We start from the raw sequence: 14,512 nt of genomic DNA on the forward strand, positions 1-14,512 counted from the left end.
ATCCAGCCCCACAGGTTGCAACAAGGGGGGTACGTGTAGCCTATTGGGTGTCACGCCCCCTTTCTTTTAATTCAGAATGTTGTTTTTAATTATTATATGTTTTATGGGTTTAGTTAAATAATCTTTTAAAAGGAAAGATTATGTTTTCTTTTTGTTTTTTTGATGGGAGTTAGTTTTGACCGAAATAAATATATCTTTGACTTCCTACAATTTTTGAAAGAGATATTAGGAAGTTCTAGAAGATTCTAGAGTGGTTTAATCGTATTTTGACTAGAAGTAGATATGGGTCAAATATTAAGGGTAAATGTTCCTCTCTAAATCATGATGGTTAATTTATGGGATGGAAGGCTCATATTTATTCTCTCACCTCACAGATTTCTTAAATTGCTATTGATCAAGCTGGATTTTTTGATAGGTATACCTTTGGGATGGGGGGGGGGCAATTGTGACATATAAAAGGAGGTTTGGCCCCTTCTAATTCTCCATAAAATGTTGAGCCTCTCTCTCTCTCCTATTTGTCTCTCCTCCTTGCCTCAAAATAATCTCTCATCCCAAATTATATTTGTCTCTCCTCTCTCCATCTTAGTGGCACGCTGCCTTAAAATAAAATAAGAGGGGGTAGTGCGCCAAACCCTAATCTAGGGTTCCATTGTTTGGAGAGAGATATGCCAAGCCTAGGAAGAGTTTCACCATTCATATTATGCCCTAATTTGATCTCAAGACATGCTCTCTAAAACCCTAATTTAAGAGGTATTGCCTATGAAAGCTTCATATCTCTGAAATTTCAGCAAGTTCAATTGGATAGGAAGTGCGCCATTGGTCAGGAAATAGGGTTTGGGGTGTACCAAGTCTTATAGGGTCAATCTTAGGCATGATTCGTAAGTCTTTCTAGCAATTTTTATTTGTAACCAGTTATATTTGTAAATTTACTTTGATTTTTTAGAAACATATTTTGTATTTAAGTTGATAGTGGAAGGTTGGATTTTAGTATTGGATTGTATTTGTTTGATTTGGCAGTAATAAGGAAGGTCCAAGGTGTTGTTTAGGGTTTTAATTTTCGTTTACAACAGTGTGTTGTGGCAATTGTAAGTGGAATTCATACTCAACAACAAAAGAAAAAGAGAAATTTTTTGATATTATATCCTTAAATTCCACATAATCACACCTCTGATCCGTCACCTGTAACTTGTTCTTCATCACAGATACGATTCTCTAAATTCTTCGACTTCACCATTGAAGATAGGATCACCTAGTTCTTTATCTTAAATAGGACCACTATCAAAGATAGGATCACCTGACTCTTCATCAAAAATAGGATTACTATCAAAGATTGGAGTACTATCGAAGATAGGACCATCCACTAGTTCAAAGATTATTGAATCTAATAGAAGATTGGATCCTTTTTGTTCTTCTTCAAAATTATTCTCTCGTCGACGCCATTGCACATCGAAATCATTTATGTATCTTGATACGTCATCGTTCTCCTCCCACTCTGAGTTGGACTCTGATTCGTACCATTCTCCATAAACACCCCAACGATTTGGATCCATCCATGTAGATTCCTCTTTGTTTAGGGCCCACTATTGGTGGCCTTGCTTGTGCAACAACTGTGTGGCCCTCTCTGTCAAGTTGTTGATTTCCTTGCACAATTAGATCAGATTGGCATCCCTATGGTTAAGACCTCCATGATCAGCCATCGCAATCTCTAACCCTCTTCAAAAGGATCTCTGATACTACTTGATGCAGGAAGGAGTGGTGAGAAATTATATCCACTTTTCTCCTGAATTTGAAACAAGTAAAGATCAGCAATAATGGGGAAAAAACATTGCTGTAACTAAAGCCAAAAGAAGAACTTTCTTCCTTCATAAAATAAAATCATTTCATATAACATAAGCCTTCCAAAATGTGGCATCCGATGTTTATAAGCCTAAACTAAAAAATTAACTTGAGATCCAAGTAAAATTTAATACTCTAAAATAGCCTTAAACAATACTAAAATTTTAGAGATACCCCTTTAAATAGTACCTGTGAACAATACCTATTAATAGTAATCAATGAATAGTAATTAAAAATATAAAAAACTCCTAGATTCTTTAAAAAACTTTAAAACCCTAAAAATAGACCCCAAAACTAAAATTAAAATAGACTTCTTTTTCCCTTCATCATTGTCCTTTTTTTTCTAGAAATTTGTGCACATGTACAATGTGGTGTCAATACTAAACACTTAAATGTTCTTTGGGGTGCTATTAGACTTTTTCTATTATTATTGATTTTTACATTTTATATGGTCTCTGTAGAAGGTTCTTTGGATTGGTCCTGTAAAGCTTGGCACATCACAAGAAAAAAATGGAGCATCTCGCTTGGTTTTTACCCTTGGTCAAGCATGTGCAAATGGGTGCCTTTTAACTGTTGTGGGGCGAGCTGCTTGCAAAGCTATCAAGGAAGTAGAGACTTCACAATCAATGCAATATTGTTTTAAAAGTGCTGCAGTTGTATGGAAAATTCTTAAAGGCCAAAGTCTACCTGGTGTAGCGGCACTTGACCAGGTATGTTTTTTGGATTTAATTGCCTTCTAAAATATATGGTAGTTGGAGTTAATTTCGACATTCAATTGATATTCTACTAGTATTGTTGCAATTTACTAATTTAGCCAAAAATCATCTCACAATTTTTTTATATAGTTGTTGGTATGCTATGTAATGATTCCTTTTGGAAAGATTTAGTTCTTTAGGATTTCCTACCTGTGTAACTAGAGTTGTATGGATTTTATTCTATTCGAAATGAAAATATGGCATCCTATTTACTGGATAGCCAGTCCAAAGTGGCGATCCCGCTCAGGAATCATGATCCCGCATTCTGGAGAGACTATTGCAGGCAGAGCACAATCTTTTAAAAGGGAAACGTGCTCCCACAGGTCATGGGAATGCTGCCATATTTCGTCCTTACTTTTTTTTTTTTTTGGGGGGGGGGCCTGGAAATGTTTTTTTATCCCTTGAAAATAAAAATTACGATTATGCACAATCCAGGCATTTATGTTTTTATTTTTTATTTTGGGACGAAATCTAGGCGTTAATGTTGCTGTCTTGCAACTGTCCGGGAATGGTAAAATACTATTTTGACTTTAACTTATTCATTGAGTAGAAAATATGGTAGTTTAGATAATAGTAAAGTTGTGTAAGGCAAAGTCGTAATTACGATTTTCCACTGTCCAGGCATTAATGATGCTGTCTTGCGACCATCCATACCTTATTGATGTGATCTGATGATTGCCCAAGAATTAGTGTTGTTGGTCTGACACATGACGTGGCTTCTATACACCAAACGGTTTATGAACGACAAAAACACCATTGCTTAGGCAAAAAAATGTTCTTGAATGTAATAGTGAGTGCATATTTGGAAAAGATTGTTTTTGGCTAAAACGTATTCTTAGCTTATTCTGAATTAAATAATAAAAATTCTTAAATTATCTATTGCATGGCATGGCTTTTGTACACCTAAGGATCTCATGTGTGATAGAATTTCTGTTCTGTCCTTATTCTAAACAATGTTGTGGAACACGTTAAGTACAAATTTGGCAGGTAAAATGGTTTATTATTACATATTTACATTCTTAAGTAAAGGATGAACCTTAGGTGGTTGTGAAAAGTATTTATCAACATGTGGCAACACTCAATGCATTTTGATATAAAATAAGTAAAGCAGTTGTATACTGTTAGACCATTTTCCATTGGTACAGAAAAGTCACAATCACCTCTAGTTGTTAGATGTGAAATCTAACATCTTAGGTTTGTCACAAAGTGCGAAAAAATTTCTTTTGAACTTTGAGCCTGGTCAATGGAACAAAGGCAACCACCCAATTTCACATCTTGGTGCAAAATTAATTGTGACCTCCATGTACCAAATGTAAATGGTCTTATTGCATACTTTTCCATAAGTAAATAAGCAAGTATATACAAATGTAACAATCATATGTAATTCTCTAGGCTTAAAAAATCGGCTAAGATGCAAGTAGAGAAAAAATAGTGCATATATAACTGTTTGGGTGTCTTTCTATATCAAAACATTAGATATGGTATCAGAAGACCAGATATGGCATCAAATCAATTGTCGGAGTATGGAGTACTAAACTAGACTACACTATTTCCATCAACATGGGATTGAAATCCAAGGCTGGACATCAGGATCCTATATTACCCAACAAATCCTTAAAAGGTAGGAAATACGATGGTATCTAAGTGGTGGCAACCCACAAACTGTGGAAGCACTCGGTTGACTAGTCAAATAGGTATACAATACTGTGTACACCAGAACTCCTGGAATCTGCAGTAGAGCATCAAAATGGTCTCAAATCTGGGGCCAATTTTGGAGGATCCCAATGATGTGTGATATGAGGCCTCCCTGGCAGAAACCGTGGGTTCAGGATGCCATCATTCATGGCACTAAACTGTCACACAGGCAGTCAATAAGGGAAATCAACCAAACCCTGGCCGGATGGACCAAACTGGGCCAATGTTCCGAGGGGTGCCGAATAAACTCTCCAAAAATCAAGGCACTATGATATTGGATGCCTAAGATATGAGGTTTTAAAGTTGGAGGTCCCTTACAGTGCTCCATTCATGCCTAAAAAGTGGGTTGATTTACCACTGGCAAACGGTGGCCGATGAAGCTGAAACTTGGCAGGATGGTGGCTTGACCCCTGAAAAAGCTTATGTTAAAAAATTAATCTGATACTGTTTGATGCTATTTTTGGAGAGATCTTGAAAGGATACTGTGGGTGGTAATTCATGACGCGTATGGTACCCATGAACACTGCGTGGGTGACTTTTGCATGCACCACACAGGATGATCTCTCAGCTCTTTTTAGGTTGTATCCCCCAAGCCCGTTGGTGAAATGAACTGAAATTTGGAGGGAAGGGATTATTCCTCACTCAATTCCCTTTCTATCGTTATATACATATATATCTTAATGGGGTTAATTTCTTGGATTGATACCAGATACAAGATCAAAGTAGGGATGACATAGGCCTATGCTGTTTGCAGATTGTATGACCTCCACCCTCCTTTTGATCAATTTATCCTAAATTACATTGTATTTGGAGCTGAAAATTTGCAGCTAAACTCCTCACTCAATCTCCCAAACAATAACATAACAATTTGTGTGTTTATTCATAAAATCGAAAGCCTGATTGATGCCCGAATGCAGGAGAAAAGGAATATTGCTGCAAAATTACTTTGGGTCGATCAAATCTCCATAACACCATGGACATGCGGAGTTTTTGGATGAAACTTGAGGCAACAATAACCTCATCGCATTTCTCCACAAGTTGGATCAAACCTCATTGCAAAAAGCATTTTGGCTTGTGTGATGTGAAGGGCATACTCCCACCCTAAGCATATATTCTTTGCGCCGGAAGGGTGAGGCTCATATTCCTCACCTTTGGATTCCACTGTGATCTCTGCACTTCACCACTGCAATTTTCTTTTTGGAGTGTGATCAGGGTATCTTGCCATCTAAAAGGATCCGATATATTTGGATCCAAGGGAACTGCTAAACTCAAACTTTGTAATATTTTGATATATCGAAGATGTTGCCTCTTTTGTGTTTCTTTCTTTGGTTGTTTGGAGTCATATATCAATATAAACACACACACAACATGAAAGGAGCACATCAATAGCTTCTTGCTCTAAAATTATTTTTAATATGCTAGGAAATGTTGATTTCCTTTACAACAGGCAAAAAAGATGTCAATTACTAATGGAGGTGCCAAATTTGTTTCATTCTTCTAGCTTAAAAATTTGTATTTAGCTTGTATGGTTCTTATGGATTTATTTGTGTATACCTAAATAAATATTTTATATGTTATTTTGGTTTCACAATATCTTATATATTTATTATTTGTAATATGTTTCTATGATGTTTATATGTATTCATTGTATAGGCTCTCTTAAACTAGGTTCTAGCAATGAACCATCTACAGCTTCGGCTTCTATTCCTTCTCTCGTTTCCAAAAACTATGGATGAGATGTCTATAAATATTGAAGTAAATTTTTTTGTAATAATTTCAACCACTAATTTTCTATTGTGGTGGAATTTTCATTTGGTTCCTGATGGAATTTGAGATGTTTTGAAAGTTAGATTGTGGAGCCACCCTTGGATGATGCTTAATGATTCAATTGTGTACTATGTTTCGTCATTTTCTTTGGAATGATTTAAATATTGGCACCATTCGATAGTAAAATAGTGTTTCTTAGTTCGGATGTGAAGTGAGCTCTTATTTCTATAGGTTCTAGGCCTATGGCTCTTACCTCTTTCACACTTGATGCTCTTACATCAAGAGTGTGAGAATGGGCAGTGAGAGATGATGAGGTTCTAGCATTATGGCTTTAGGCTAATGATTCATGTCTTTTGTCCTTCATCTCGGTGTAGTAGTCAAGCTTTAGTTTACTGCTTCACTCTAAGGTAAACTAGACATGCTCTGATGAAACATGCAAATTTTATTTTTACATTCTTAACTATGGATTGGGTTGAGGCTGAAGTAATATTTTTTTCATTCAAGGATCTTAAACTTGAGAAAATAACCCCCATTTATGTTTGGGTGTGGTTTGTATAAAATTGAGGCCCTAAATAATCAAATTAAGGCGCACCTTCAAATAGTGGCAAAATATTTTGTTTCAACATCATCAATCTTTATAATGGCCTAAAATTTCTTTTCATCTCTAAGTATAAAATTTAAAGATTAAAAAATAGCGTAGATCGACCTGATCTATGAACACTTGAAAATTGACGGTCTAGATAATACATTACAAGATGCACTATTTTCAAGACTTGAAGTCTATTTTTTCTCATATTACTACATCTTGTCGAGATGATTGAATTTGAGGGTTTTTCAGCATTGAAATAACCTTTGTTAGTAAAGTTTTGAGGTGCGCCTTAAATTGATTGTTTAGGGCCTCACCTTTATATAGATTTTTTCTTTTATGTTTTGTGATAATTAGGGGGCAATCTTCCTTGCTACCAAATTCCGAATCCATGTTCACCAAGAAACTTTTGTACTGTAAATAGGAATCAATCTGTACAAACTTTTCATATGAATGTCGACTTTTTAGTTTTTGGTTTTAGACCTTTATGCATGTGATGGATCTATACCTTATACACGTTTCTAGTGTTGTTGTATTTGTTCTTATGGCTTTACTGTTGATAGTTTATATTGATCTATGCAAGAGAGAGAGTTGTTTTAGTGAAATTTGACACCGTTGAAGACTTTATTGCAGAGCCTGTCCAGGAAAAGACCCAAGTTTTTTCTTTCATACCCTAGGCTGAGTCAGGAGAAATCACACTGATAAGGATAATATTAGGAGTGGTAAATGTACGCCTGTTAATACTGACTTAAAATATAAAATCTCCAATGGTAACATGTTCCGACAAAACCACCAGAAGCCCTTAGCACATTGGCCACACCCACTCCCCATTTTTATACCGAAATTACTTTAGTAAAAACCCCTTGCCTTAGCTTTTACCCTTTGGCAAAGTGTTTATAAGGCTCTATTCTGTTTATTACGCTCTAGCAAATGGGATAGAACCTCTCTTTGGTCAAAATCTCAAAGATAAGCTATTTTCTAAATATCCTTTGGTAATATCTCGACTTTTTAGGTTCGTGACTTCTCATGAAATTAGTCATAAGGGCCAAAACACGTTCAAGAATCTATTTTAGAGAGGGAAGTTGAAGGCTCTAAACATTTCGAAACCTCCTGGTCAAAATTCATATTTTCTACTGGTGAAAGCTTAAATATCCTCCACCTGCAGTTTTTAATACTTGGCAAGGGATTATGTATGAAGATCAATCTAGACTTATCTAGAACAACACGTGGCTTCATGAATGCCGACATCTGATAAGCATCAACCCTCGAACTTGTTATAAGTTACTGGGTTCGGCTCCCACGACAAACACTACCACGTGATTTTGGGGCATGTTAAAGTAACAGTTTGATGCGAGTTTATAGAAAATTACTTGCCTCCAAATAAAAGACACACAGAACACATAGAGACATATACAGGTATTTGTGTACACAGACACATTGGATACATACAGAAGACATACAGGCTGACACAACAAGATGAAAAAGAAGGCCCTTCCGATGTATGAGAAGTATCCTATACTTTTCTTTTAAACTTTTACCAATCTGTAATTGATTAAATCGCGGAATTTACCTCTCCCCCCCCCCCCCCCCCCCCCTCCCCTATTAGTTGATGTGTGAATGTAATTAACAAGGTATCTGAGGACACCTTGAAATCTTTTTACCCAAAAATAGTAGGAAAGCTTTGGTTAAGGTTAATCATCTAAACAGGGTGGGGTGGTGCTTGAGCATCTCTTGAGTCATGTTTTCCTATCTTTGCACTGGACTCCAAAAATCCCCCAACAATAGTGTAGTTCAAAACTGCAAATGTTGTTGTTGCACAGTTAAGACAATGGCAATATGAACTCTCGTACTTCCCATTTTTCTTATGTGTTTCAGATAAGCCCCTTTTAAGTAACCTCATTTTATGAGTTTGTTTAGTATTTTTTTGTAAAGTTCATTCTTGATCTATAATTTGGTTTGTTGGCTGATCTTGATAGCATATTTCCCAGATGTTATTTTTTAAAGTTCATTTGAGGTAAGGTTGATTTCTTGTATTTATCGCTTTCCTTTCCAATAAATCTCGAAATTGTGTAGAGCTTTCAAATTATGTTCGTTAGTGTATACCATTGCTTCATATCTTGAACAATTGTGATAACCTTTTCATATTCAAGTCACTATAATGGAAGATTTTCTTATTACGTCTGTAACTAATATGCATAACATGGAACATGAAGTATTTTTTTGTACTACTTTGGGCCTTGATCATGTTGTTTCAATATTATCTCATTGTATTTTTGTATAGTGGTGTCACATATTTTGTCTTTCAAGATCTGAGATATTGTTTTGCAGGCTTACCCGTATGTACTTAACTGGAGTTCTATATATGATGATCCTTCTGGACCTTTGATTGTTGACATTGGGAGCGGTACCATTCTTGTCTAGCTAATCCGACTTCATGTTTATTGTTTACATTCGGATGTTTACTATTGTATTTTGCCTTATTTTCTGTTGGGTTTTGTGGCCCTTATGGCCGTGAGAGCAAAGAATTACAATGGATTCTACCTTTAGTGGGAGTGTATGCGTTGTTTCACTGACCTAAGTTAGGCGGTCTATGGCCTTGGTCATATCGAAAACCCTCACCCCTAGGCATATGGCACTATAAAAGAGATTTTTGAGAGAGTCATCCCTTTTTGAGGTCGGAGAGATGCTCAAGGGATGGTTTATAGGTTCAGAGAGCTTCATGGTCTCCTATGTGCAGATGTAGACTTGTAGGGGTGAGGTCTAAATCCTCAAAGACTTCTGCACGGCATGTAGCATGGTAACTGCATTACTATAAGCAACCCTGCAAAGGGAGACATGTATATGTTTGTAGAGAGAGGCCCCTTGCACTATAGCGATATGTGTGTGTGACTTGCTTGTATGGGGGGGAACCTGTAATCCACATTCTCGAACCATGGTTCTTGAGAAAAAAATGTGTATACAAGTTGAGCTGGTTATGGAGATTTACAACAAAGCTGGTTTTTGAGATTAGAGATGCTACAACATCATACAAAGTAATCAAGACCTATATTGGAGCAGAAAATATGCACTGTTTGATACATTTCTCTCTTCTGGTGTGAGGGGATACTCCATCATTGCATTGTTTTGTATACTATTGCATTTAGCTCTCAAGAGTTTATCATTCCCTCACCTATAATACTTTTAATGTTTCCCAATTAATGACTTCGTAGAGTATGTCCTCGTTCATATGCCCTCGCACACATGTGTAAGATAATTCCTGATTTTTGGGTTATTGAAATTCATCTTCATCTTTGTTTTCATTTTGAACAAGCTTTACAACTGAGAAATCATTGCTCATTAGAGATATCTCGTGCCTTTATAATTCCCTTCTTTGTAGTGAGTTATATTTTGTATCATTTTTCTTGAAGTTTGTTCAACATATCTTGTTATTATTTGTAACATATCTTGTTATTTAAATGAATAGGAAATGGTTTGTTCCTTCTAAGAATGGCTAGAACGTGGAGTAGCCTAAACTTCCTTGGGCTTGAGATCAACAAAAAGGTAGTTTTTTTTGTTTCTATTTTTCCAACTTTTGATTTCTTGCTGAAACATGGTTATCAAAGACATTTTATCTTGATGCAGCTTGTGCACCGTTGTCTAGAGTCTGTTCAGAAGTTCGGGCTCAGAAATGGGTGAGTCCTTCTATTTTTAACTGACATTTATCTATTTCTTGGACGTACAGTTCGATGATTACTTTAAATTAGGGGCCTTATTGCATTTAGATTGTAGTAAAGTCACACATTGAATGGAATAATGACACTCTCTCTAGAATTCCTTTAAAGTACAATGACCCAAAATCTCTCCAAGGAAGCCTGTGATGCTTGCTTGATACATTTATATCTTTCTTTAGTCGACTGATTAGAGACTAATCTGACAGATGACAAACAGGCACGTGAATGTAGATATAACATTGAACCATCATTAAGAAACTTTTTACTAACAACCATTTGATGGAAATCTCATCTACGGACTACTTAAACTAAGTAAAACTGAGTACGGAGCATCTCTCGGTCAATCGAATCAGCAACCAAATTGATCTTCTAAATTCTTTCTCTTCTTTACCCCTCTCAACTCCTCCTCAACAAAAAAAAAGAAAAAGAGGAGGAAAAGAAAAAGAAAAAGAGTAGGAAAAGAAAAAAAAAGGGAAAAAACGAAAAAAGGGAATTATCTTTCACTTTCTAGTTAATCTCTTCTGACTGCTGGGCCTTTAACTAGCATAGACTTCTGGACCTGGTCGTTACTTCCATCACCATCTGCCCCAGAAGCTGTAGACTTCACAATCGATCACAGTTTAATCTCAAAAATGGGTATAGCCAAACTTGGGAGGGGCTTTCCGCTATGCACGTTAGGCGACCCTTGGCTACTTCCATCATCTTCAGTGGCACTTTTATCTCACTAGAAATCAGAGACAACAGGCTCATCATTATAGTGCAGTGGCCCGAAAGCTCACTCCCGTTCACCCTTTCGACTGCAGAGGCCCAATTGCCATTTCAGATAGCCCGGATTGGCCTCTTGGTCTTCAAAAATTAGAGATTGCAACTGCTGTACCATCTTGCAGCAGCCTGAAGCTCTCACACCTGTTCTTCCACTTGGTTGTTGAGGCCCAAATCTTACTTCAGATTGCTCGGAGAGGACTCACATTCACCGCAGTCAGCAACCACAATTGGAGGCTCTCGCTTTTAACCTTAAGGCATTATGTTCCTAGAATCGTGATCGCATCTGTTGGTCTTTTGTTGGGCTCTGCCCCTTTTTTTGTGCTTTAGGTTTTTTCTTTTCTCCTTCTTCCTCATCTCTTTTACATTTATTGGGCACAGTCCACTTTTTCTTCATTAGTTTTTCTTTTCTTCTCAATCTCTACTTCTATCTCTTGTTATCTGAGCATGCAATCTGTGGGATTGCCTTCTTTACGATTAGAAATATCGCTTGGTGATGCTTCAGCCAAAATATTCTGATCAGGGATATTTGATATAATAGTTAAGCAGTTGAAACTTGGATAGGTTGAAGAGTAGGCTGGTAAAGCAAAATCAACCCTTCGAGACACACTCAACTCAAAGGAGTAAAATTTTGTGGACTTTGCCCTTTAGACGTCCTGTGATTCCAAAACTTGGAGTAACTTCTCCCAGTGTTCGTATGGTACAGAAAAGTGATGTGATCCAATAAGTCAATTCCCATTCTTGTATAAGGAAAATGTCCATCTTCTGGAGATGAATGGATGCAAAATGCTGTGAAGTCTGTGATGTATTTCATCAGAGTATTGTATATCACTAGAGTATTGTCACACTAGCTTTTACTTTGACCCATTCATTTACTTCCTTACTTGTACTGATGTTGTCTCCTATTTATCCGAAACAAAATAATGCATGTATATAAAGGTTTGCATTAGTGTGATGAGGTGTTTTGTTCAATTACTTCGTTTGCTAAAATCATCCATGTCATGTAACTCTATATATATACTAGGCTTTGGAGGTGGCCATCACATAATTGATATATAATTTATATACATTTGTAAATTGTAATCTGCTGCATAAGTTAGCTTGCAATATTTTTTTTGGTAGGAAGAGCTAAATATTTTAATGGATCTTTGCACCATCTTTTGCAGACACTTTATTTCGACAAATGCCACAACAACATTCCGCTCTATAGTTTCCAGTTATCCAGGCTTTTTACTGCTTGTTTCAGTTCAGGTATTGTATACCCTAGATGCAAGCGCTGAGTCTTTATTAATTTTAATCATCGTGTTTTAATTATGATTACTTCCCTTCCTATTTCAACAAATCATTGGCATTCCGGCTTCAACAATTTACTTTAACTCATTTTGTGAATAACTCACTAATTCATCTCTGGCACAATTTCACTAATAAGGCATTACATAAAATTTCCGTGTCTTATCTCTTGCTGTAAAGTAATTTCACTTCTAACACTTCATGGTAAATGTAGGAACAGTTCTACTAAGTTGGTGAGACTAACGTGCTATTTAATTAGGGGCCTTTGTTCTTGGACTGAGAATTAGGGACTGACTTCAGAATAACTTAATCTCTCATATGAATTTGATTTTCAATTTCTTTTCTGCTAAATTTCTTTGAAGATCAATCATGGTATATATTTGCTCTGTCCTTTTATCTCAAACTTCCCTGTATGTTGTAAATCCTCATGTAAATTTACCCTCAATAATTTGTCAGTGCATCAAAGTTCTATTGCGTAAATTGGCTTGGTGTAAAAGCATTCCGTGTATTTGAATGGTGTTGCAGCTATCGAGATGGAAGCTTCCCAGATCTTAACATCAGAAGTTCATTTGGAAATGTATCTGGATTGACCATTGCCTCAACATTTGTAAATTGGGAAAATTTCTAGATCAATAATGTACCAATATGAAAATTATGATTGGTAGGCATAAAAGGATTAGACTTCAGATGGTGTTTTTGTAAGAGTTCAGGCCCCATATTTGTCCTCCAGAATATCATGGTTTCTTAGACTTCAGTACTGTTAATGGTGAATGAAAGACCTGGATATTATCAATTGAGGTGTCTTTGGTGATGTCCCATTTAGTTGAAGGTCTCCTGAATATTTGCTCCCATATGCGATTGCTTGAATGAGATCTCCTTCGTTGGAAGGTACACGTATTAGCCCTTTTTGTGGCTATTTGGAAGGAAAGAAGCAGCAAATTTGTAAGGGCTTTGTCCTGCTTCAGACTCATTATTATGACCTCTATAATCTTTAGGTTCTTCATTATACCTTGAAATCTTTGAGATGGTGCTGTGTCTTATCACGGCACATGCTTTGAGAGAGAATGCTTCCCCATGAGCTTTTGTCGGCTATGCCTTGGCTATTAGTCCTTAATGGTCACCTTCGTGGATTCATTTTCAAAAATACAAAAAGATATTAGGCACTTTGTGAGTTAATTCGGCTTGCATACACCATCATGAGCCTCCACCAACCTTGAGGGAAACTCATGGTTTTGTTGGGTTTACTGTGGCTGTGTAACTGTTGCCTTTTCATTTATGAGTGAAGGTGACTTTTGTCAAGTGACAATTATTCGAGAGAAAGGGTGCTTATGTTATGTCAATTGTTATTTTAAAATAAACATTTTCTTGGAAGTTATTGACTTCCTACAGCTTGGAAATATAGGAAATTATGGGGTGATCAAGTATAAAGGTAAAAATTGGTCAAACCTTGGTTGGAGGAGGTCTTTTCCTTTCTCCTTGAGAAGTTCAGAGAGAAGGGAAAAAACCTCCACATGGTCTTTAATGATTTAGAGAAAGCTTATGATAGAGTGCCGAGGGATTTAATTTGGTGCGTGTTGGAAAAGAAAGGAGTCTCCAAATGCTATATTGACATTGTCAGAGATATATATGAGGAGGTATTAACTAGTGTGTGGACAACTAGAGATAAGTTAGTTTTCAGTGACAATAGGCCTATATCAAGGGTTAGCGTTGAGTCCCTATCTCTTTGTTTTAGTCATGGACGGGTTAACTAGGCCACTACAAGATGAGTTACTATGGTGTATGTTGTTCGCGGATGATATAGTTTTGATCGATAAGACTAGAAGAGGCGTCAACGCAAAGTTATAACTTTAGAGGGATGTTCTAGAATCCAAAGGTTTTAAAATTAGTTGGACTAAGATAGAATATATGGAAGGAGTAGAAATGAGGAAGTAGTTAAGATTGATGGCCAAGAAATACCTAAAAGAGCGTATTTTTTATATCTTGGGTCGATAATTCAAGAAAATAGAGAGATTGAGGAAGATGTCGCTAGTAAAATTAGAGCTCGGTGGGCGAAATGGAGATATTCATCTGAAGTTTGATGTGATCACCGCCTACCAATAAAGCTGAAGGGA

The 14,512-nt window shown here is 36.5% G+C and overlaps 1 protein-coding gene across 50 annotated transcripts in view; it reads left to right on the forward strand.

The window, feature by feature from the left end:
* Window positions 1-14,512, forward strand: part of LOC18426468 (uncharacterized) — a 44,111-nt gene that overhangs the window by 20,848 nt on the left and 8,751 nt on the right. For all 50 annotated transcript variants that reach the window (XR_016058826.1, XR_016058813.1, XR_016058814.1 and 47 more), the window contains 5 exons: window positions 2,298-2,546; window positions 8,968-9,043; window positions 10,103-10,179; window positions 10,261-10,310; window positions 12,278-12,362. Coding sequence is in view for 35 of the 50 variants with exons in the window: in XM_088871136.1 (XP_088727262.1) it covers window positions 2,298-2,546; window positions 8,968-9,043; window positions 10,103-10,179; window positions 10,261-10,310; window positions 12,278-12,362 (537 nt within the window). In the remaining 15 variants the exon portion in view is untranslated. The remainder of the gene's footprint in view (window positions 1-2,297; window positions 2,547-8,967; window positions 9,044-10,102; window positions 10,180-10,260; window positions 10,311-12,277; window positions 12,363-14,512) is intronic.

Source organism: Amborella trichopoda, chromosome 7, assembly GCF_054954075.1.
Source record: "Amborella trichopoda isolate Santa Cruz 75 chromosome 7, AtrichopodaSantaCruz75HAP2 v2.0, whole genome shotgun sequence".
Lineage (NCBI taxonomy): Eukaryota > Viridiplantae > Streptophyta > Magnoliopsida > Amborellales > Amborellaceae > Amborella > Amborella trichopoda.